The following is a 22460-nucleotide window of genomic DNA, read 5'->3' as shown; positions in this document are numbered from 1 at the left end:
TATTGCATTGTGTTGTTATGTCCCAGAAGTCTTTTATTCTAAAGTAGTTTCCCCTTCCACTTTCTTCTCATTGTCATTTGACAGGTTATTTGACCCATATAATTTTCTGCTTTTTGGACATGGTTGATTTTATCCTTGTGATGTCTTTTATCATGTTTCCACTACCCTCTGTATTTCCTATGAACTGGTAATTAGATCCTGAGGCTTGATCAGGTTTAACGTGTGCTTCCCGTGCATCTCACCAGGAGATGATGATGTGATGTCACGATTGATTAGTGAGTTCAGGTATTGTCAGCTGGATCTGTCCATTATAATGTCTCTCAGAAGCTTTTTTTTTTTAACAAGGTAAATATAGATCTTTACTATCACCCCTGAAAATTCCCTAATTTTCTTCCCAATTTTCATCCCCAAAGTCAATCACTTTTCTGAAATTTTTCACTATAGTTTTTCCTGTTCGAGAACCTGATATAAATGGCATACAGATGCCACTCTCGTGTCTGGCTTCTTTCATTTATTCAGTTATTTTTATTGTATGAATATGCCACAGTTTATTTACCCATTTTCCCACGAAGGGCATTAATGAGTCAAAACTCCGGTACTGAAAGTTCACAGCTGGAGAGACTTGGCTTCCATTGGCTACTAACGCGTTCCTCCTCTCTCCCCTCACACCCGCCCCGCATCTCCACGCGTCTGGCCGCCGGCAGTTCGTAAGCGAGAGAGCTCCCAGCTTGCAGCTGAATTTGTGGAGTAGATTTGATTGACAGCCCATATCCTCAGTGATCAATGCCCTCCGGATTCCGAGTTGGTTTCGCCGATTTCACCAAGTTCTGAAAATCGAGCAAGTGCCCAACGCTTGCTTGAGTGAGCTAGGAGAATTGGGTGTACCCTTCAAAGTTAGTTTAAGGTATAATTCTTTATCACAGGAACACTCGCCTCTGGTCAGGAATGAAACTGAACCTTGACGCGTTGCCGCTCGTTTTCAAATGTCCCTTCCATGACACCGTCCTTTTCCGGGTTCGCTGAGCGCTGGGCGAGTGCACGGGACTTCCGGGAGGTCTAGGAAGTCGTCCCTCTCTTTGGCAGGAGGCGGGTATCTCTGCAGGTGTGGACCCGAATCCTGCGGACCGGCAGAGTGGACCGGGAGGGGTGGGGTGGGACAAAGTGGCTGCAGGCCTGAGGCGAGGTCCCCCGAGGCTGCGGCTGTCCGGCCAGGAGGTGGCCATTCATTCCTCCAGTGTGGCTGAGGAGCGACGGCCCCTTCGGGGGCTCTTTCGAAGTCCCTGCCCTTACCTGAAGGAGAGCCATCCTGCGCTTACCCTGGGGTGCTGCCGGCCTTCTCAGAGCGGAGGGCGTCCCCCTTCTTCCACCCTGCGGCCCAGGTGACCGCTGCCATGGCTTTCCCCCATCGGCCGGATGCCCCAGAGCTGCCTGACTTCTCCATGCTCAAGAGGCTGGCCCGAGACCAGCTCATCTATCTGCTGGAGCAGGTCAGTGCCTGCCACGCTGGGGGCCTTTACTGTATCAACAGCCAGCACTCACTGGATGCATAGTTCTTTCTTACTGAGCTCCCTTGGTCTTGCTCTTGGCCCTTGGTATTGTCCTTGGAGCTTCTGTGGCAGGTCCAAAATGAAGCACTCAGGGAGGAAAACTTGGGACGATCTGGCCAGAGAGTTAATGGAAATCCCCCCTCCTCCCCCTTTTTTTTCATACAGACAAGGGAGACACCATTAATGCCAGGCATCACTGGGGATGGAAAGATGGTTAAGACAACTTTGTCCTTAGGGTTCTTACGTTCCAGTGGGAGCAGTATGAAACACAAATTACCACACACAGGGTATCATGTGGTGAACGAGTGATAGCTAGGGTGCCTGAAACAATCATTTCTAGCTGGAGTGATCTAGGAGTTTCAAGGGGCTGGAGTGTGAAGATGAGCATATTTTCCTTGGAGATGGGAGAGGATGTTCCAGGCAGATGGACCGGTAGGAGCAAAACTGAGGAACCAGGGAAGGACAGGCATGTAATACAGAGAAGAGAGGGATGAGAAGTTACACAATAGGTATTAGGCAGCTACTGAAAAATTTTCCCCAATATGTGACATGAAACAACACTTGAAGATGATTCTAATAGCCATTGTGAAGTTGGATAAATGGGCAAAACAAGAAGGCCAGTGAGGAGACCATAGATCAGACTGAAGTAATAAAGACCCACACAAAATTAGTGGCAGTGGAAATGAAAGGAATTGATGGGTTTTTTTGAGTCAAAGACTCAAAGACATTGATTGGTCGTAAAGGTTAAGGGAGAAGCAAAGCTGAGTTTGACGTTTTTAACTTGAGCTAATAAGAAAGTAATGCTATTACTGTAATTTTAATGGATTACATATATAGTCATTTGTTTAATGTTCATATTCCCCACTAGATTGGAAGGTCGGTCCTTGAGGACAGGGACATAACCTGTTTTGTTCAACATGTATACCTAGTGAGTACCTAGCTTAGAGTCAGGCAGTTAGCATGTGCTTAATAAATATTTGTTGCATGAACATTGAATAGAAATGAGAAACAGAATTAGAAAGAGGAACAGTTTTGGTGGGGGAAGTTGAGTAGTTTGGGTTTGGATAGGATGAAGTTAAGATTCTGGTAGGAAATACTGCTTGTAACATCAGCAGATAGAGGGTAGAATTGCAGCTGGGGTAAAGATGGGGACTTGGGAGAACCTCAGGGAATGTGGGACCATATTTTATTTCTCTGTAATATGTCCTGTAGTGGTAGCTCAATGATTGGCACATGAAAGACACCCAACAAATGTCTGAGGAATTGAAAAGTGATGCTAGTTAGAACCACTAGCTCAGGTGAGATCCCCATGAAAGAGAGTAAATGAGACCAAGGATAGAAACTTGTAAATAGAATGACCTGAGGAAGAGCTGACCACAAGGGTGACTCAACGTGGCCAGAGTGGATTTCTGTGCAGTAATGTCCTCCTCAAACTAACTTCCTCTGACTTAATTCTTATTTATTTATTTATTATTATTTTTAAATTATTATTATTATTTTTTGCGGTACGCGGGCCTCTCACTGTTATGGCCTCTCCCGTTGCAGAGCACAGGCTCCGGACGCACAGGCTCAGCGGCCATGGCTCACGGGCCCAGCCGCTCCGCGGCATGTGGGATCTTCCCGGACCGGGGCACGAACCCGGGTCCCCTGCATCGGCAGGCGGACTCTCAACCACTGCGCCACCAGGGAAGCCCCCTTAATTCTTATTAATGGGCACTGCTTATTCAGGCTTTAAACCTCAGAATCATCTTTGACTCTTCTTCCCTCCTCACACTTAACTAAACCAGTTGCTGAGTCCTGTGGATATTTCCTTACACCTGACTTTTTATTTTTTTATTTTTTTAACTTTTTTTTTTTTTTTTTTTGCGGTACGCGGGCCTCTCACTGCTGTGGCCTCTCCCGTTGCGGAGCACAGGCTCCGGACGCGCAGGCTCAGCGGCCATGGATCACGGGCCCAGCCGCTCTGCAGCATGTGGGATCCTCCCGGACCGGGGCACGAACCCGTGTCCCCTGCATCGGCAGGCAGACTCTCAACCACTGCGCCACCAGGGAAGCCCACACCTGACTTTTTAAATGGTGATTATAAAATAACACTAACAAATTCTAGAAAATGCAGAAGATAAAGTGTAAAGAAGAAAAAAATCACTTACAACCCTACCATCAGATACAAGCACTGTTAACACTGTTAATTTCTTTCAAATATTTTTAAAAATTCTATTACATGTTCCATGTATCTCTTAAAAAACCTATTTTTGTTCACATCACCACCAGCCTAAATCAGGTCCTCATTCATTACCACAGGCCTGGGCTGCTTGTTTGTCTTCTGTTTTCTTGCCGCATCCTGCGGCATGCCGCGCTTCCCCGACCAGGGATCGAACCCTCACCCCCTGCAGTGGAAGCGCAGAGTCTTAACCACTGGACCGCCAGGGAAGTCCTTGGGCTGCTTGGACTGTTGCATTAACCACATAAGTGTAGTCCTTACCTCTTGTTTCTCATGTCTCCAATCCATTTTACCCACAGTTCCCAGATTTACCTAATGAAAATTCCCAGCTGATTGGATGCTTCAGTGTACAAAAGCTTTCTATTTTTCCTTGTTCCATAGAGGATCAACACCAAACTCCCTAACTTGGCATTTGGGACCCTTCATGCTCTAATTCCTGTCAAAGATTTCAGTCTTGTTTCACACCATTCCCCTACATCAGGATTTCTCAACCTTGGTGCTATGGACATTTTGGGCTGCTTAATTCTTTGTGATGGGACTGTCCTGTGCATTGTAGGATATTTAGCAGCATCCCTAACCTCTACCCACTAGATGCCCGTAACACCCCCTGCCCCAAGGTGGACAACCCAGAATGTCTCCAGACTTTACCAAATGTCCCCTGGGGGGCAAAATCAGCCCCGGTTGAGGACCACTGCCTTACATGTACCTTACCTATCAGGCAAACTGTACTGCTTGTTCTGCCCTTACCATTCAGCCTGTTCTCTTTCCCTGGCCTTTGCTAGATTGCCATCTCAATCTGTCACTGCCAACATCCTACCCATTTGTCAAAGCCTAGTTGAGAGGAAACTTTCAACAACTTCCCCCTCTCTTCTACTCAGTATGACATCTTCCTCTGGACAGATGAAAGAGCAGCATCAGGAGTGGTGAAGTGGGAACCAGATGACAGGGATTTGGCGTGGGAGAGTGGGTGTATGGGTGAGGGCTGTCCTGGGTTAAGTTTTCCGCCTTGAACATAGGTTATTTTTGTACTTAGAAGAAAAATGCCATTTAAAAAGATATTTGGCAGTTAGTTGAGGGGCTGGAGGATACACGGTGCGGTTTTGTTTTGTTTGGCTTAGTTCAGCAGGAAATCATTTGGGTTATCAGGAGACAGAGTGGAAGAGGCAGTGGAGTAGAGGAGCAATGATGTAGAACAAGGTCACAGGAGAGCAGGAGGGTTGAGTGACAAGGACTTAACCTTAGAAAGAAGGTGAAATATCTTTCCACTGGTACAGAAAATGAGAAGACAAAATAGGTGAATATGTAGAGAAATGTCAGCTGTGGATATAGGCAATAAATAAGGTGCTGGGGTAGATGAGGTCTAGTGCCCTTCCAACTCAGAGACTATGCTTCTATTAAATGGATGGCTGGATGAGCTGTCAGCTGAGGGAGATTGTGTGACCTGAGAGTAACCCAAGATACTGTGTCTCCTTCAGCTTCCAGGAAAAAAGGACTTGTTCATTGAGGCAGATCTCATGAGCCCGTTGGATCGAATCGCCAATGTCTCCATCCTAAAGGTACCTGCCCCTTTCCCCATGTGGATCAGGCCCTTCTTTCCTATTAAGCAGTTTTTCTTTTGATGAACTGTACATACTACTGAAGAGTGACTACCCTTATAGGGTAAATAGAGGATGGCAGAGTTGCGGTGAGAAGGGGGGATTGATACTCTTTCTTTGTTTTTGAATTGTTTTATTTTTGGTTTTTCTATTGACAGTTTGAGGAAGGTTCAGTGGGATGGTTGTCAAGGAGGTACTCTGACTGCTAGAATTAGCAGTCAGAGTAAATAGGAGGGATCCCTTCCAGAAGACCCCTGTCATTGTATCAGGCTTTGGGTTTCCAAGCACGCTTATGTCCATTGTTTTGTTGGATTCTCTCTGTAGCAACATGAAGTAGACAAGCTGTACAAAGTGGAGAACAAGCCAGCCTTCAGCTCCAGTGAACAGTGAGTGTCTGGGAGACTCTGTCTCGGCTCCAAGCTGGAGGAGGTCCCTACACATTTGCCTTTGATCGGTCCTTGGCCGAGATCTGGCACCATGACGTTTGTGACATGGTTCACTTCCCTCCTCTTTTACAATTTCATCCTTAGGTTATGCTTTAGCCTCTTAATTGGTCTCCTTTTCTGCGGTTTCTCCCTCGCTTGTCCTCTTCTCTCTTTAACCCAATCTACCATCTCTAACCAGATTGATTACTCTTTCAAAAATATTTTCATTGGGCTCTCCTGAAGAACCTTCAAGGCTTCCCTTGCTTACCGAGTGAGGTCCTCATTGTTTGTCGTAGATTCCATGGCTGCCTCCAGGGAGGCCTCTCATCCCCTTTCCAGCCTGGTCTCTTTCACATCCCCACTATTCAGCTCGCACTTTTGCATGCTTCCAAGCTCTGCACACGTACCTCCGTGTTTTTGGACACTCCACCCACTCTGCCTGAAATTCTCTCCTCTACTCACTGTTCTTGCGACAAATATCCAGCCTTCAGAATCCAGCCCCACCTCCTCCACGCAGCTCTCAGTTGCCATTCCGGGGTGATTTTCTCCTCCTCTGGATTTGCATGGGGTTCAGTGTTTGTCCTGTTCACCTGGTACACAGTCACATCCTGCCTGTTGTCTGGTGTTTGTTTTTATTTTTAATACTTCTCAACTTAAGTAATGTACACCCTCCCTTAGAGGAAAAAATTCTCCTAGATACATGGAGAATACATCCATGAACCCCAGTTTGAAGAACACTATTTTATATACTTTCTTGTATTGTTTTTTTAACACTTGATTGTTAATATACTCCATACATATGTGCATCTTATTTTGCCCAATAAACTGTAAATTATTTGAGAGCAGGAACTCCTGGGTCCACCATAAGGCCAATAAGTGCCCCCAGCCCACCACGATATACCTGTTTTATCGAGGGGAGTCGTGTGTGTGTGTGTTTGTGTGTGTTTAAACTCTTAATTATATACTCATATTTAAAAAAAATATTTATTTATTTGTTTGGTTGCACCAGGTCTTAGTTGCGGGAGGCAGGCTCCTTAGTTGCAGCAGGCGGGCTCCTTAGCTGCGGCTCCAGGGCTCGTTAGTTTTGGCTCGCCGGCTCCTTAGTTGTGGCATGCTAACTGTTAGTTGCAGCATGCATGTGGGATCTAGTTCCCTGACCAGGGATTGAACCTGGGCCCCCTGCATTGGGAGCACAGAGTCTTATCCACTGCGCCACCAGGGAAGTCCTGGGTCTTGGGTGTTTGGTATGTGGTGAGCCAAAAGAGCTGGCAGGGCTTTGGCTGGGGTGAGAACTGTAGCAAATGGTGAAAGAGTTGGCATTGTTTAAGTTTCTTCTAAGCTGCTATCACCAACTTCATGATTTTTCTTCACCCTTCTCTCCCATAGATTGTGCTTCTTGGTCAGACCTCGCATCAAGAATATGCGGTACATTGCCAGTGAGTGTGCCATGGTGTTCATTATAACTAAGACCTGGGAAAGGGTGAGAAGGTCTAAGGACCTTGACCATAAGAACCCTTTAATGAGAAAAGAATTGTTTGGGTAGGCCATACTCCTCGTAGAGGCTCTCTGCTTCCTTGCTTCTAGTCTAATAAAGGTCCATGGCTTTCGGGTTGCATCCTTTCTGTCTGTAGATCTCGTCAATGCTGACAAAATGGCTGGCCGAACTCGGAAATACAAAGTGATCTTCAGTCCTCAGAAGGTGAGTTTGGACCCTAGTGGAAATGACATAGGGTAGAACAGGATTGGGGACTAGGAAGGGGTAAGGGGCCAACACTATATAGCTATATCTCCCTCAAAGCAAATTATAGGTGACTGAGCAAAATACCTGTCACTGTCTTTTTATTAAGGTAGCAGAGAGTCTGTCATCAAATTGCCCCGAATATAGATTGTACAGTTGTGAGAGGTGTCCTCTACATAGATTTTTTTAAGTGAAAAGGTTTACATTTTTGAAGTAGAACCTGCTATGTATCCCTTCTAACACCAATTCCTATATAGTAGTGGTGCACAATGTTATGGCTTTTCAATGACTTTCTCCCTATATCCCTTTAATAACAAACACAATAAATCTTCACCCCCCGCCCCATGCTTATCAAAGGCATGTGGCTGGGCTGCCCTTGGGTTATCAGAACCATACTAGTGTACTTTGGAAGAGGTTTTTCTTACACAGCGTGCAGTAAAATGGTCTCTAAGCTTGGAGCAGCTGAGGGAACTGAAGCCCACAGTCACATAGTGAATTAGCATAGCCAGGCTAGGTTTCTTCCATCTTTACCTCAATAATTGCAGTAAGTGTTAGGTGATCTGTCATAGTATCTCCGTTTCTTGATTCCATCAAGCTCCCCTGTCATCCCCACATCAACGGGGTGCATTGTAGGTACATCCTCAACCTGATTGATTGGGAGGAATGATGTACCAGGTCTATACATTGCCCGTCGTAGGACTATACAGTTATACCAAGTAGTGCATGCCACACTTAGAGCAGGTAGAAATTAAAGTTGAAAGGACAGGGATTTATTCCTTTGCAATTTTCCCAAGAAAATTCTAAAGAAAATAGAAGCAGTAGGTAAGACTAAAGACACTGAAGCCAAACTGTCTGGCTGTGAATCCATGCTTTAGCACCTATTACCTGTGTGATCTTGGATAAGTTACTTAACTGCTCTGTGTCTCAGTTTTCTCATCTATAAAATGGAGTTGATAATAGTACCTATCTCTTTTAAATGAGATGACTTTCAGTTTCTATTTAAGAAGTCTAGAGGAATCATAGGCTTATATTGTTTTCTCATCATTTAAAAGGAATAAGAGGAAAGAACCAATGATCTTCCTTTGAAGATCATTTGAAGATTGATAGCACAGTCTTACAGCTATTAATCCTGTTTAGGAATACAAATATATCAAGTGTAGCATTATTACCCGGGCAAGAAAATTATTGAGTAAAATAACCGATCAGAATTACAGGTTACTTTTGAATGTTATTAAAGGAGCTATAGCAGTAATCTCTAGTTTTTGGAGTCTTACAAAGCCCTTTTTTTCAAATTATACTTCCAAGGACAGATTTGTTTAAACAGGGAATAGAAAAAATTAGTAACAGTTTCAAATAATGCTACAAGCCTCCATATCAAACAGAAAAAAGAAAATTGATATTTTTATGAATTTTTTTCTTTCTAACACCCTATCCAATCTAATTCTTTGTCCTAATTTTCCATTACAGGACAGTGTCTTCCTTAGTTGCTGTAGGGAAGAGGAATTTTCTCTCTCTTCCTGAGACTCCCTTTGTTAATTATGAAGATTGGCAGTTTTCAAACTGGGCTATGGAGTTCCATTAGTTAGCATTAAAAGTAGCCCTGTAGGGCTTCCCTGGTGGCGCAGTGGTTGAGAGTCCGCTTGCCGATGTGGGGGACGTGGGTTCGTGCCCCGGTCTGGCAGGATCCGGACCGAGGTATGCCGCGGAGCGGCTGGGCCCATGAGCCATGGCCGCTGAGCCTGTGGTCTAGAGCCCATGAGGCATAACTACTGAAGCCCGCGTGATACAGCTACTGAAGCCCGGGCGCCTAGAGCCCATGCTGCACAACAAGAGAAGCCACCGCAATGAGAAGCCCGTGCACGGCAATGAAGAGTAGCCACCGCTCTCCACAACTAGAGAAAGCCCGCGCACAGCAACGAAGACCCAACACAGCCAAAAATAAATTAATAAAATTAATTAATTTTAAAAAATTACGGCTTCCCTGATGGCGCAGTGGTTGAGAGTCCGCCTGCCGATGCAGGGGACACGGGTTCGTGCCCCGGTTCGGGAGGATCCCGCATGCCGCGGGGCAGCTGGGCCCGTGGGCCATGGCCGCTGGGCCTGCGCGTCTGGAGCCTCTGCTCCGCAGTGGGGGAGGCCACAGCGGTGAGAGGGCCCGCGTACGACGCACACAAAAAAGTAGCCTTGTAGATTTCAGTTTTTACTGACATAAATGAATGAGGGATGAACAGGACTCTTCTGTGTAACCATAAAATAAGGAGCACATAGCATTAATCTTCCACACCTCATAGAATTGTGAGGATCAAGAGAGGTAATGCTTTTATATTTTATTTATTTACTTTTCAATTTTATTTTATTGTTTTTGGCTGCGTTGGGTCTTCGTTGCTCCACGCTGGCTTTCTCTAGTTATGGCGAGCGGGGGCTACTCTTCATTTCAGCACTCGGGCTTCTCATTGAGGTGGCTTCTCTTGTTGTGGAGCACAGGCTCTAGGCGTGCGGGCTTCAGTAGCTGTGGCACGCAAGTTCAGTAGTTGTGGCTCTCGGGCTCTAGAGCACAGGCTCAGTAGTTGTGGCACACAGGCTTAGTTGCTCCATGGCATGTGGGATCTTCTTGGACCAGGGATTGAACCCGTGTCCCTTGCATTGGCAGGCGGATTCTTAACCACTGCGCCACCAGGGAAGTCCCTTTTTTAAAATAATGTTTATTTATTTATTTGGCTGCTCCAGGTCTTAGTTGCAGCATGCAGGATCTTTAGTTGTGGCCTGTGGGGTCTTAGTTGGGGCATACATGTAGGATCCAGTTCCCCGACCAGGGCTCGAACCCAGGCCCCCTGCATTGGGAGCACAGAGTCTCAACCACTGGACCTCCAGGGAAGTCCCGATGGCACAGTCTTACAGCTATTTATCCTGTTTAGGAATACAAATATATCAAGGATAATGTTATTACTAGGGCAAGAAAATTATTGAGTAAAATAACCAATCAAAATTACAGGATACTTTTGAATTATTAAAGGAGCTATAGCAGTAATTTCTAGTTTTTGGAGTCTTAAAAGACCCTTTTTTTCCAATTATACTTCCAAGGACAGACTTGTTTAAACAGGGAATAGAACAAGTTGGTAACAGTTTCAAATAATGCTACAAGCCTCCATATCACACAGAAAAAGAAAATTATATATATATATATATATATATATATATATATATATATATATATATATATATATTTTGTGTGTGTGTGTGTGTGTGTGGTATGCGGGCCTCCCTCTGTTGTGGCCTCTCCCGTCGCGGAGCACAGGTTCCTGACGCGCAGGCTCAGCGGCCATGGCTCACAGGCCCAGCCGCTCCGCGGCATGTGGGATCCTCCCAGATCGGGGCGCGAACCCGGTTCCCCTGCATCGGCAGGCGGACGCGCAACCACTGCGCCACCAGGGAAGCCCAGAAAATTATATTTTTATGAATTTTTTCTTTCTAACACCCTATCTGATCAAATTCTTTGACCTAATTTTCCATCGTAAGATGATGTCTTCCTTAGTAGCTGTAGGGAAGAGGAAATCTGTCTCTCTTCCTGAGACTCCCTTTGTTAATTATGAAGATTGGCAGTTTTCAAACTGGGCTATGGAATTCAATTAGTTAGCACTAAAAGTAGGTCCATAGGGACTTCCCTGGTGGTCCAGTGGTTAAGACTCCTTGATTCCCCTGCAGGGGACGCAGGTTCAATCCCTGATCGGGGAACTAAGATCCCACATGCTGCATGCCGTGTGGTGTGGTCAAAAAGAAGGCCTATAGGATTTCAGTTTTACTGACATAAATGAATGAGGGATGAATAGGACTCTTCTGTATAACTGTAAAATAAGGCGAACCTAGCATTAATCTTCCACACCTCATAGAGTTATTATGAGGATCAAGAGAGGTAATGCTTTTAAAACACTGACAACAATGCCTAGTACATGTGAAACAAATAATACACATCCACTATTACTATTGTCATCATCATTATCAGAAGTGCCATCAACCTTCTTCCTCATTACCTCCAAATATTTCACCCTTTTCCTGCCTGTGTCAAAGGAGCATGAGGGAATTCCCTGGTGGTTCAGTGGTTAGCACTCTGCGCTTTCACTGCCAAGGGTGTGGGTTCAATCCCTGGTTGGGGAACTAAGATCCCCACGAGCCATGCAGCATGGCCAAAAAAACATAAAATAAAAAATAAAAAATAATTTACAAAAAATAAAAAAGGAGGACGAGACACTGGCCTTTCCCCATCTAAGAGCGGAGGCGCACCTGTGTTCTTGGCTCCATCCCTGCCTGCTTTCTCCACTCTCTTGCTTCATCAAGTAGACTCTTTTATATCTTCAACCATATCTATCCCTTCTAAACAGTTCTCTCTCCTCATCTCTTGTCCCTGACAGCGACTCTCCCTTAATTCGTGGCCAGACTGAAGACTTGTCTGCTGCCACTGCTTCTGCTTCCCCACGTCCACCTTCATCTTTTAATCTAGTCGCCTAAGATCTCTGTTGTCGAATATAGTGATGTCTATGTCATGCTCTTCCTACTTAACTTCTCTGGCATTTGAGACTGTTGCCCATTCTTCCTTGAAACTCTGCCTTTAGAGGTGCTATTTAGGGGTGTTGTTTTCTCCTAGTCTCACCTCTCTATGTATTCTTTCTCGGTCTTCTCTGCCCGGTCTTGGACTGTGCACCCTTTTAATTTTGGTTCCCTAGTGTCCTGTCCTAAGCTCTCTTCTCTCTGTGTGTTCTTTTGGACAAACCAGCTACTTTAAATGCAGTGTATGTGCCTTTAACCCCCAAGGCTGTCTGTCCAGACCTCCCTCGGTGTCTGCAGAGGTCCCATGGACATGTCCTAACCAGCACTCCACCCCTCCTCTCTCCACACCATTGCTTTTTACCTCCACCTGCTCCTCCTCTGTTTCTATAGCACTGTCATGCCCTGCTTCCTGTCTCTGCCTGCAGGACTCACCCTTCCATGACAGCTGAATACCTTCTCCTTTGTAAAGCTTTTCCAGTCAATCAGGGAGAAAAAAGCAATTGACTTAATAAATGAATGAAATGGCTCAAAAGGAAACAAAGCGTTGGGCCAGTGATTCCAGTGGTCCTTTCTAGATCTAAGAGTCTGGGTTCTCTTGTCTTTTTCACTGTGTTCAATAAGTGTGGTCCTCATCAGTGACCACAGAGGAACCCCAGAGAAATGGAAAGAATGGAGAAGGGGATTACTAATCAGCTTCCCTTTCTCTTTCAGTTTTATGCGTGCGAGATGGTGCTTGAGGAAGAGGGCATCTATGGAGGTGAGAGGAGATGGATATGAGTGGAAAGGGGGAGGACGTGTGGAAGAAGGCCGAAGGCCATGATGGTTGTTCCCCGTCCCCATCTCTTCCTTTTCCCTGCCTCATTCCTGTTGGCCTGGCAGGAGGAGAGGGTCCTGAGGATGGGAAGGAAGACCCCAAATTAGAATACTAGTGGGGCTATAGTTGGAAATCACTGATGCTCTCTTCTTACCTCCCAAGACTCCCACAAGCAAAAATCGTGCCTTCCCTCCTGTGTGTATTCCTCACTTCATCCTCCATGCAACACAAACCTGGTCGCTGTCCTCCCTACTGGAAATCCTGCAGTGGCTCAGAATAAAACCCAGAATCCTCAGCATGGCCTGCACCTCTACAGTCGGGCCCCTTCCTGGCCCTTTAGCCTCATCACGTGCCGCTCCTCTCTCCTGACTCACTACCCTCCAGCCATTGGGACTTCACGCACCTGTTCTTGTTGCCTAGAATATTCCTCACCCTACAGCTTTTTGCCTACCCAAATCATACTCAAATTCTGAGCCAAATGTCTCTTCTTTAGGGAAGTCTTTCCTGTACCTGTAGTTGAGGTTAGATCCCTGAAATATTTGCGCTCACAGGTTGCTGTTTTACTTCTTTGGAGCATATAACTGTAGTTAAATTTGTCTGGTGTGTACTCTCTTACTACATTGTCAGCTCCAGAAGTCAGGAGCACGTCCATTCTGTTTACCACCATGTCTCCAGTATTTAGCCTAGCACCGTACATATGTGGCTTTCCGTCAGTATTTGTCCAATAATGCATAAATGAAGGAGTGTTTCATCAGCACTTTTGGTCGGCACTCTAATGAAAACACACCACTGATCCCACTGTATTACAGGCTTTTACGTACATGTCTCCTTTCCTTATCAGCCTGTGAGCCCCTTCCGGGCAGAGACTGTATCTTATTCATCTCTGAGCATTCCATGCTCAGTGCAGTACCTGGCGTGTGGCAGGCACTCAGGAGTTTTTGCATGGCTGTAGTGGAGCTTCCCTCAATGTGGAGCCACGTGCCTTTGGCAGGGAGGCTGATGCTCTCTGTACCCACAGATGTGAGCTGTGACGAATGGGCCTTCTCTTTGTTGCCTCTTGATGTGGATCTGTTGAGCATGGAACTACCAGAATTTTTCAGGGACTACTTCCTGGTAAATGCAGGGCCCTTGGGTCTTGGCATCAAGGAGTTGGGACAGACATGGGGTCCTGTGGGCTAGAAATATGGATTCAACCTTCATCCAACTCATAATTTATCATGAGTGATAGTAATTTGGAGACGGAATACTACCGCTTGATGTTCATGGGGCTTCCTTTGGGGCCAATGAAAATGGACTTTTGCAAGCGTTGCCCAGACCCTGCCTTTCTGCTCAGGGCTTCTAGGCCTACCCACTTTCCAGATGGATCTGTCGGGTTGATCCATATCTTTGTGGCCCATGTGGTCCCTGCAGGAAGGAGATCAGTGTTGGATCAACACTGTGGCACAGGCCTTGCACCTCCTCAGCACGCTCTATGGACCCTTCCCTAACTGCTATGGAATTGGCAGATGTGCTAAGGTGAGCAGTTCTGTGTCCTGATAGCCCCTATTCACTCGTTTTCTAACCACCAAGGATTGTTCATGGGCATCTGGGATGTGAGGTATATTCTTTACCTTGCTTTCATTGCTCCAGAGTAGGTCCCCAGAGGGGAGAACTTGTGTGGCTAACAGAATGGCAAGAGCCCGGGACCTCTGGGTAGCATCCCTAAATCTTTAGGGGTGGAGAGACTCCTTCACTGGTGTGGGGCAGGATGGGGAGGGGTAGGAACAGGTGGGAGTAGAAGAGGTAATATTGTTAATAATTAGCTCCTCTCTTGGGGTCAAGGAGAAGGATCACATGGAAAGGGGTTGGGTTCTGTAGGGGTGGGGCTGCACAAGGGACCTGGACATAAGATTGCGAATGTCTTGGGCCCTGGCAGATGTCACATGAATTGTGGAGGAAACTGGAAGAGGAGGAGGATGGTGAAACCAAGGGCCGAAGGCCAGAAATTGGACATGTCTTTCTCCTGGACAGAGGTGAAGTATGCTCAGCACTCCTCTCATCTGTCGACCCTAGAAGATACGGGAATGTGGGAAACATGGTGGCGCAGCTGGGATCCTCAAGTTGGGGCTGTGAATGCCAGCGTTGACTGGGGGCGTGGGCACTTGGGCCCCATGGAAGGCACTTGAGCGGATACTGAGCAAACTGGGTGGGAGGCTGCATTGGGGAGGACCCTCACGGTCGGGGATCTCGGTTTCAGATGTGGACTTTGTGACGGCACTTTGCTCCCAGGTGGTTTACGAGGGCCTGGTGGATGACACCTTCCGCGTCAAGTGTGGTAAGTGGCATCTTGGCGAGATGGAGGGGTCCTCAGCTCCTGGGGCTTCCCACGGTGAGGGTCAGGACTTGTGGGAGAGACCCAGGCTTGGAGTGAACTGCTGCCTTCCAGATAGTTTGGGGGAACGTTTAAATCTTTTTTTCTTTTTTTTGGGCCATGCTCTGTGGCTTGTGGGATCTTAGTTCCCTGACCAGGGATGGAACCTGGGCCCCTGGCATTGGAAGCTCAGAGTCCTAACCACTGGACCACCAGGGAAGTCCCTGGGGGACCTTTAATGGCAGTTCAGGAAAGGGAGGGGAAGGAAGGACTCATCAGAGATCCTCATAGCTGTTTCCTCTGCTCTCAAAGGGAGTGTCGACTTTGGCCCAGAAGTCACATCCTCGGACAAGAGTCTGAAGGTGCTGCTCAACGCCGAGGACAAGGTGAGCACACGGGTGCCGCAGAGGATTTCCCCAGGGCCACTGCCACCATGAGGCTGTGGGTCGCGGCACTGGGAGGAGAGGCCGCGTCCCCAGGAGAGAGGGACACCCCGCCAGTTAAGAGCACAACCCAGAGCACATAGCAGGGACTTGACATGTCCTTACTGATACCAGCTTAGCTTTCTTTGTACTTCTGCTAGAATAGCTGAGCACTCGCCCTGTGCTGTTGTTACCGTGATGAGGCAGGAAGGAACGAGGTATGCGTCTGTATAGTAATTTGTTCCTGTCTTATTCCCCTTGCAGGTGTTTAATGAGATTCGTAATGAGCACTTCTCCAATGTCTTTGGCTTCTTGAGCCAGAAGGCCCGGAACCTGCAGGCCCAGTATGACGTGAGGCTCCCAGCCCGGGTCCTCCGTCTGTTTCCTCAGTGGCTCCCCAGGCTGCTGCCCTTTGGCTCCCCTTCCGATGCTACAGTGGGTGGGAACTGAGGGAGGGTAGTGTTTGCTCACATCTGAGGGCAGAGGGGCTGACCTCATGGGAATGTCCCCACAGCGCCGGAGAGGCATGGACATCAAGCAGATGAAGAACTTCGTGTCCCAGGAGCTCAAGGGACTGAAGCAGGAGCACCGCCTGCTGAGTCTCCGTAGGTTTCAGCTTGAGGGTAGGGCAAGGGGAACCCTGCAGAGGAGATCTGGGAGGAGATCCCTGTTCGTTTGGAAAATAGTGCTCTTCTTTGGTCTAAAGTGGGAAGAAGTGCTCCTGCATTTTGCCTTAAGAGGTCCTTATTCTTCTGGACAATAAAGAGACATTCTTCCAGAACCAGGAATATGTCAGCTCCCCTCTTGTCCTGTCTGCAGATATCGGGGCCTGTGAATCCATCATGAAGAAGAAAACCAAGCAGGACTTCCAGGAGCTCATCAAGACTGAGCATGGTGACTTGGCTACTTCTCCTGCTTCTGCTTCCCTGGCTTCCAGCCCCAGCCCACCCTGAAAAGATGCTCTCTCGCACTTTCCAGCTGACGCTGGCTGTGTGGAATGTTGGTTCCTGCTAGAAGCCCTGGGGGCCCCTTAACCCACCCCAAGGATGACGAAAGAGATGGGGAGACAGACGCCCATTAGCATAGATGGCAACAGCTGAGCTGCTCCCCCAGTAACAGGCTCTCCTCTGATTATTTGCAGCGCTGCTGGAGGGCTTCAGCATCCGTGAGAGCACCAACTACATTGAAGAGCACATAGACCGGCAGGTGAGGCGGAAAGGGAGGAGATATTGGGAACAGCGTTTAGAGGTGGGGCTCAAGTGGAAGCAAGAGGAGAGAACGTGTGTTATAAAACTTGAATTCTCCTTGATTCTTTCTTCCTGTGCAGGTGTCACCCATAGAAAGCCTTCGCCTCATGTGCCTTTTGTCCATCACTGAGAATGGTGAGCCCCAGGGACCAAAGATGCCAGATTGAAAAGCTGTACCTTAGGGATAGTTCCCTGTAATCTCGTGGATTCTTTCCCCTGTAAAATAAAGCAGTTTTTGTTTTGGGTGAAACATCCCCAGGTCATAAGGTAATTTATTGTTCCATCCCTAAACAGGACCACATCCACCCTCCCCAACGCCCCCGGCACAAGGCCTGTCCCATCGTAGGACTGCAAAGGGGTAGAGCTGAACGGCATTTCTCTCATCATTCCATCTGGCCTCCTACTTGCAACAAGATTTCATAATCAAGATACAGTCCAGGAAAAACCAATTTCATAAACATTTTAAAAGCTCAGATTCTGCAACCTTTCATGGCAACTTGTTTTGAGTGTTGAAGTCTTCCAGTTGGCAAATATTCTTTAAGGTTGCTTTCTACCCAATGACGTCATTTGCTTATTCTAAATCCCCTTTATTGTAGTTGGAAGTCCATTTCTTCTTACCCCTGTGGAGAAAAACATCTAAGATTGCACTTTGGGAATTCATTTGAACACTTTTCCTATTCCCCACTAGCTGTTGAGCAGTTCCCCAGAAAACTGGCCCATAGCCAGGGAGAAATGCACGGGAAGGCCCTTGTCCTCCCTCCTGCCGCATCCCACCCCCCACTACGGATTAGATTAGCTTTCGTTTCAGTGTCCCTTCCTCGGGGCTCTTCCTTGGAACTCTCAGAACTTCCTTGGAACGCTATATTTTTCAAAAAGCAAGCTTAAATTTAGGAGTCAATTTAGAATCAACTGCATAGGATGCAAGGTTAACGTTATGTAGTGACTCCTTCCTTCTGACTAGGGTTTTTTTTTTGGTGGGGGGACGAGGGTTGGTTTGTTGGTTGGTTGGTTGGTTGGTTGGTTTGTACACTTTAGGACACCTCAACTGGCTCATGAACCTTTATCTTCCTTACCCTCAGGTTTGATCCCCAAGGATTACCGATCCCTGAAAACCCAGTATCTGCAGGTAAGGCCAGGAGACTGTGTTCTTGAGGAAACTTGGTGGAGGGAGGTCATTGGACATTTTCGAAAGAGGCAGAAGAAGAAACGGTCCCTTTCCTGTCCCCATCACCCTCCTGTTCCCATGCGGCCTCCCTCGCAGAGGTCGTGGGGATGGTCACCTTTTAGCACGCAGAGACCCTTCCCACTGCTCTTGTTTCACTCTCCTCCCCTCTTATGTGGCCAGTGCGGGGGGAATTTGAACAATTCAGCTGTTGGACCCAGTGGTGAGTTCTTACTCCTGGATTCTCTCTCCCTTTATTTAGCACCTTGCGAGGCGTCGATACACCTTTCCTTCCAGGTCCTTCTCAAGTCCCACCTCCTCTGTGAAGCCTTCCCCACCTCCTTACATAGATAGCTTTCTGTGCTCTTTAATTGTTCCGTGCTGCTTTTTTTCTTTGTTTGGCATTTGGTGATTTCTGATATGAAAATCTTCCCCACAAACAAGTGTGCGCTGTTCAGGACACAGAGCACATAATCCTCCTCTCCCCTGCCTCCATATCACCTAACAGTGCTAGGCCCTTGGTGGACGCTCGGTAGAGAGCTGAATTGCATTTTCTTCAGAGCTATGGCCCCGAGCACCTGCTAACCTTCTCCAATCTGCGGCGAGCTGGGCTCCTAACGGAGCAGGCCCCGGGGGACACCCTCACAGCCGTGGAGAGTAAAGTGAGCAAGCTGGTGACGGACAAGGCTGCAGGTGAGCAGAGAGTGCAGGTAACCCCTTTCACCCTCCAGGCTGTTGTTGCCTGTTCTCTCAATAGGCAGAGCACCCTGGTGGGGAGAGAATGAGCTGGGGCAGGAGAAAGTGATTCATTACTGTTACTGTCATTACTGCCACTACTTCTGCTTGTAAGAGCAGCTTCCAGTTATTGAACACTGACGTGCTAAGCCTTTTAGATATACTTTCTCATTTAATCCTTGCAAAGTTTCTATATGGTAAGTTTTATTATCTTCGTTTTACACATGAGGAAACTGAGGCTTAGGGAGGTTAAGTGACTTCTTCAGGGTCCCTTAGTAAGTCAGATTTAACTCCAAAGGCCGTACACTTAACCAGTAAACTAGGATCACCCTGTAGATTGCATTAGTAGAGGGCTGGTACCCTGTAGGAGGAGGAAGACTATGGTGGGAGAAGGGTGGTGATTGTCTTAATCAGTTCCAGGGAACTGTAGGTGAACGGCTTGGAGGGGGATCTTCAGATGTGATGGGTCCTGCTATTTGAGAAGAGGAGGGGGGGGGTCCTGTCATTTCCTGAGTGGTATCACCTGCGGCAGCATCATTAGATGCTTAGATGAAACCAGCACAGATTTCTTTCCCAGGAAAGATTACTGATGCCTTCAGTTCTCTGGCCAAGAGGAGCAATTTCCGCGCCATCAGCAAGAAGCTGAATTTGGTATGTAGAACAGGGGTGGACAAGGGAGGCAGTGGGGTCAGTCCTTTGTGAAGTACTTTGAACCCACAAAAACCTCTCTGTCATTTTGTTTTTATAAAGATCCTTTTGTGTGGTAGCATTATAGCATGAGCTTAATAATGAGACAAGACACAAAGGTTCATTCATTTAATAAACACGTAACTCACACCTACCAATGTCAGAGAATACACTAAGTGCTTCTTCAGTGACAGACATGTCCCATGTCGCTGAAGGGTCAGAAGGGGTCCCTCTTTCCAGCGAGCATGGAAACTCATTCAAGAGAATCAGCAGGCACAGAACAGCTTTCATCTTTGGTTATGGATTCTTTTTTTTTTTTTTTTTCCTCCAAGGCTACTGCTGGCTCTCATTTTAGTAGAAGTAAGAGCTGTTCCTAGGGGTATGCCACTTTTCTCTGACCCTGTAAAGGACTGGAGGGCTGAGTGGTCACTTGCCTCATACAGTCCCCTTTGCCCTCTAGATCCCACGTGTGGATGGCGAGTATGATCTGAAAGTGCCACGTGACATGGCATATGTGTTCAGTGGTGCTTATGTGCCCCTCAGCTGCCGAATCATCGAGCAGGTGAGAACGAGTAGCTCGCTCCTGTTCATATTTCATGCTCTCTGCTTTCTCTTAGTCCCTGGCCTGGCCCAACTTTTAACTACCTGAGTGACTAGCAAGAAATGTGACAGTCTGGCTGCTGCTAGACTTGAAACTAGCACTTGTGCCTTCCCAGGTGCTGGAGCGGCAAAGCTGGCAGGGCCTGGACGAAGTGGTGCGGCTTCTCAACTGCAGTGAGCTGGCATTCACAGGTGCGTGGCCTTGCCCAGTGGGGGCGGGGTGAAACGAGAGGAGGGCCGGATAAATCATCCAGTAGTGCCGGTGAAGAGCTGAGTCTGGTCTGGTCTTTGCAGACATGACCAAGGAAGACAAGGCTTCCAGTGAGTCCCTGCGCCTCATCTTGGTGGTGTTCTTGGGTGGTTGCACATTCTCTGAGATCTCAGCCCTCCGGTTCCTGGGCAGAGAGAAAGGTGAGATCAGGCTTCCGCGGGATCTGGGGGACAAAGGGCAGCCCTCAGGAAGGCTTCTTTACTCGCCTCTGGGTACCACTTGCTGCCATCTTGCTGTGGGCTGAATAGCAGGAAGCCCAGTTCCACCAAGCATGGCAAGTTGCTGTGCCCAGGAGCCTGGCACTGATGCATCTATGACTATAAACTGGTGCTCTGACCCAGCCAGGGCCGTGGAACTGGAGGGGCTTGACATGGCTGGTTAGGGGCTTAAATCTGCTCTCAGTCACGTATGGTGGTGCTTTTGACTCCTTAGGGTACAGGTTCATTTTTCTGACGACAGCAGTCACCAACAGCGCTCGCCTTATGGAGGCCATGAGTGAGGTGAAAGCCTGAACTTTTCCCGGCCAGTGTTGATGTCTTCCCTGGACATGTTCCTCAGTGGGATGCAGGAGTTTGAATCCCAGCTGCTAATAAAATGTCTACCAACTATGCTCCTAAGAGCTGGGGAGCAGGGAACTTATTTGGATTTAGAGAACATATCTGAGGAGAGAGTTCACTTCCTGCCCCCAGGATATTTCTTTTTTGTTTATTAAGTACAGCCCATGCTGCTGGTGAGATAAGGAGGAAGGAAGAGGATCTTTTGCTAAATCCTGTTTGAGTATCATTGTAAATAAAGCCTCTACTCTCAATGTATCAATATTGTGTTTAGTTCTAGACAGGCACTTCCATGTTTACTGGTAAAGCAGAGGGGGCTTTACATAGGGGCTTCATGTATTCTGCGGCCTGGACTGGGTAGTAGCTCTGGGCCTGGTCTGGTTCTTCCTTGAAACTTGCACTGGTCTGGTTCTTCCTTGAAACTTGCACTGTACTGGACTTTCCTCAACCATAAAATGAGGATTAGTTAGATGATCAGTACACACCCTTCCAATTCTAAAATTCTGTGATTCATTACACTTTAGAAAAAATGAGCTTGCTATTGTTTTAACTTAAGGAGTCGCTTGAATTTTAAGCCTTTTGTTTCGTATTGCAGAATGAAAGATTGTGTCCCTTGTTAGAGCAATTTCAGGCATTGGCAAACTGTGCTCCTGTAAAGGTTACCAGTGCCCTCCTAAGTGCTGATTCTAGTGACCTTTCTTTCCCTTTACCCTTTAAAAATTGTGAACACTAACCACATCTACTAGTGGTCGTCTTCGAAGTTGATCTCACTGATGATCCCCTTTACCTTCTTGTAATTCTCATATTCAGCTTCCATGACACACTTTTTTGTCCTCCTGCATTCTCCTAGGCTGTACTTCCGTCTCCTTTGGTTCCTCTCTCTGTGTATCCTCCTTTGTTGCATCTCCTGTCTCTGTCCTTTGTTGTTATCCACTTGCCCTCCCAAACTTTTGTCTCACTGCTGAGATTCACGCGATTATTTACAACCTGGTCGTTCCATGGGCAGTTCACACTCAGCATGTCTAAAATAAACTCTCACACTGAACCTCGTGTCCCCACTTGGGATCCCTAAATCTGCTCCTCTTCCTCTGTTTCCTTAACTGACATTCTCATCATCTACCCAAGTTTTGTTCATGCAAGAAATTATATCCTTGGGACTTCCCTGGTGGTCCAGTGGTTAAGACTCTGTGCTCCCAATGCAGGGGACCCGAGTTCAATCCCTGGTCAGGGAACTGGATCCCACGTGCATGCCACAACTAAGAGTTCGAATGCCACAACTAAAGATCCCACATGCGGCAACAAAGATCCCGCGTGCTGCTACTAAGACCCAGTGCAGCCAAATAAATAAATAAAATTTTAAAAATTAAAAGAAAAAAAAGAAATTATATCTTTGACCTCAGATTTTTTTCTTTTTATCCCCCACATTCAGCTGGTCCCCTTACCCATTATTTCTAAATGCTTCTAGTTCATCTTCTCACCATCCCCATGGCAGAGGTACTTGTTTTTGGCCTGGGCTTTTGCAAAACTGTCCCTCCCAAGCTCTGCCTCCT

General features: G+C 47.2%; 1 protein-coding gene and 1 non-coding gene across 2 annotated transcripts; one reads left to right on the top strand and one right to left on the bottom strand.

The window, feature by feature from the left end:
* Positions 1–1064: 1064 nt before the first annotated feature.
* Positions 1065–21167, top strand: VPS33B (VPS33B late endosome and lysosome associated). Its single transcript, XM_007108355.4, has 23 exons — positions 1065–1487; positions 5244–5324; positions 5688–5749; positions 7175–7224; positions 7420–7487; positions 12780–12825; positions 13901–13995; positions 14293–14397; positions 14798–14894; positions 15119–15196; positions 15545–15618; positions 15919–16005; positions 16169–16259; positions 16474–16548; positions 16796–16860; positions 16982–17036; positions 17981–18027; positions 18624–18756; positions 19376–19449; positions 19946–20047; positions 20202–20277; positions 20380–20496; positions 20789–21167. The coding sequence occupies exons 1-23, from the start codon at positions 1392–1394 to the stop codon at positions 20866–20868; spliced, it is 1854 nt and encodes a 617-aa protein (XP_007108417.1). The 5' UTR covers positions 1065–1391; the 3' UTR covers positions 20869–21167.
* Positions 15379–15451, bottom strand: TRNAW-CCA (transfer RNA tryptophan (anticodon CCA)). The gene has a single exon. It is a non-coding gene; the product is annotated as a tRNA-Trp (tRNA).
* Positions 21168–22460: the final 1293 nt, after the last annotated feature.

Source organism: Physeter macrocephalus, chromosome 11, assembly GCF_002837175.3.
Source record: "Physeter macrocephalus isolate SW-GA chromosome 11, ASM283717v5, whole genome shotgun sequence".
In the NCBI taxonomy this organism is placed as follows: Eukaryota; Metazoa; Chordata; class Mammalia; order Artiodactyla; family Physeteridae; genus Physeter; species Physeter macrocephalus.
This window is presented reverse-complemented; position numbering and strand designations above follow the sequence as displayed.

Coding starts and splice junctions, on each gene's coding strand:
- VPS33B (XM_007108355.4), top strand. CDS start 1,392: ATGGCTTTCCCCCATCGGCCGGATGCCCCAGAGCTGCCTGACTTCTCC. Junction 16,861..16,981: donor AAGAGCACATAGACCGGCAG/GTGAGGCGGAAA, acceptor CTTCCTGTGCAG/GTGTCACCCATAGAAAGCCT. Junction 20,048..20,201: donor GCTGCCGAATCATCGAGCAG/GTGAGAACGAGT, acceptor GTGCCTTCCCAG/GTGCTGGAGCGGCAAAGCTG.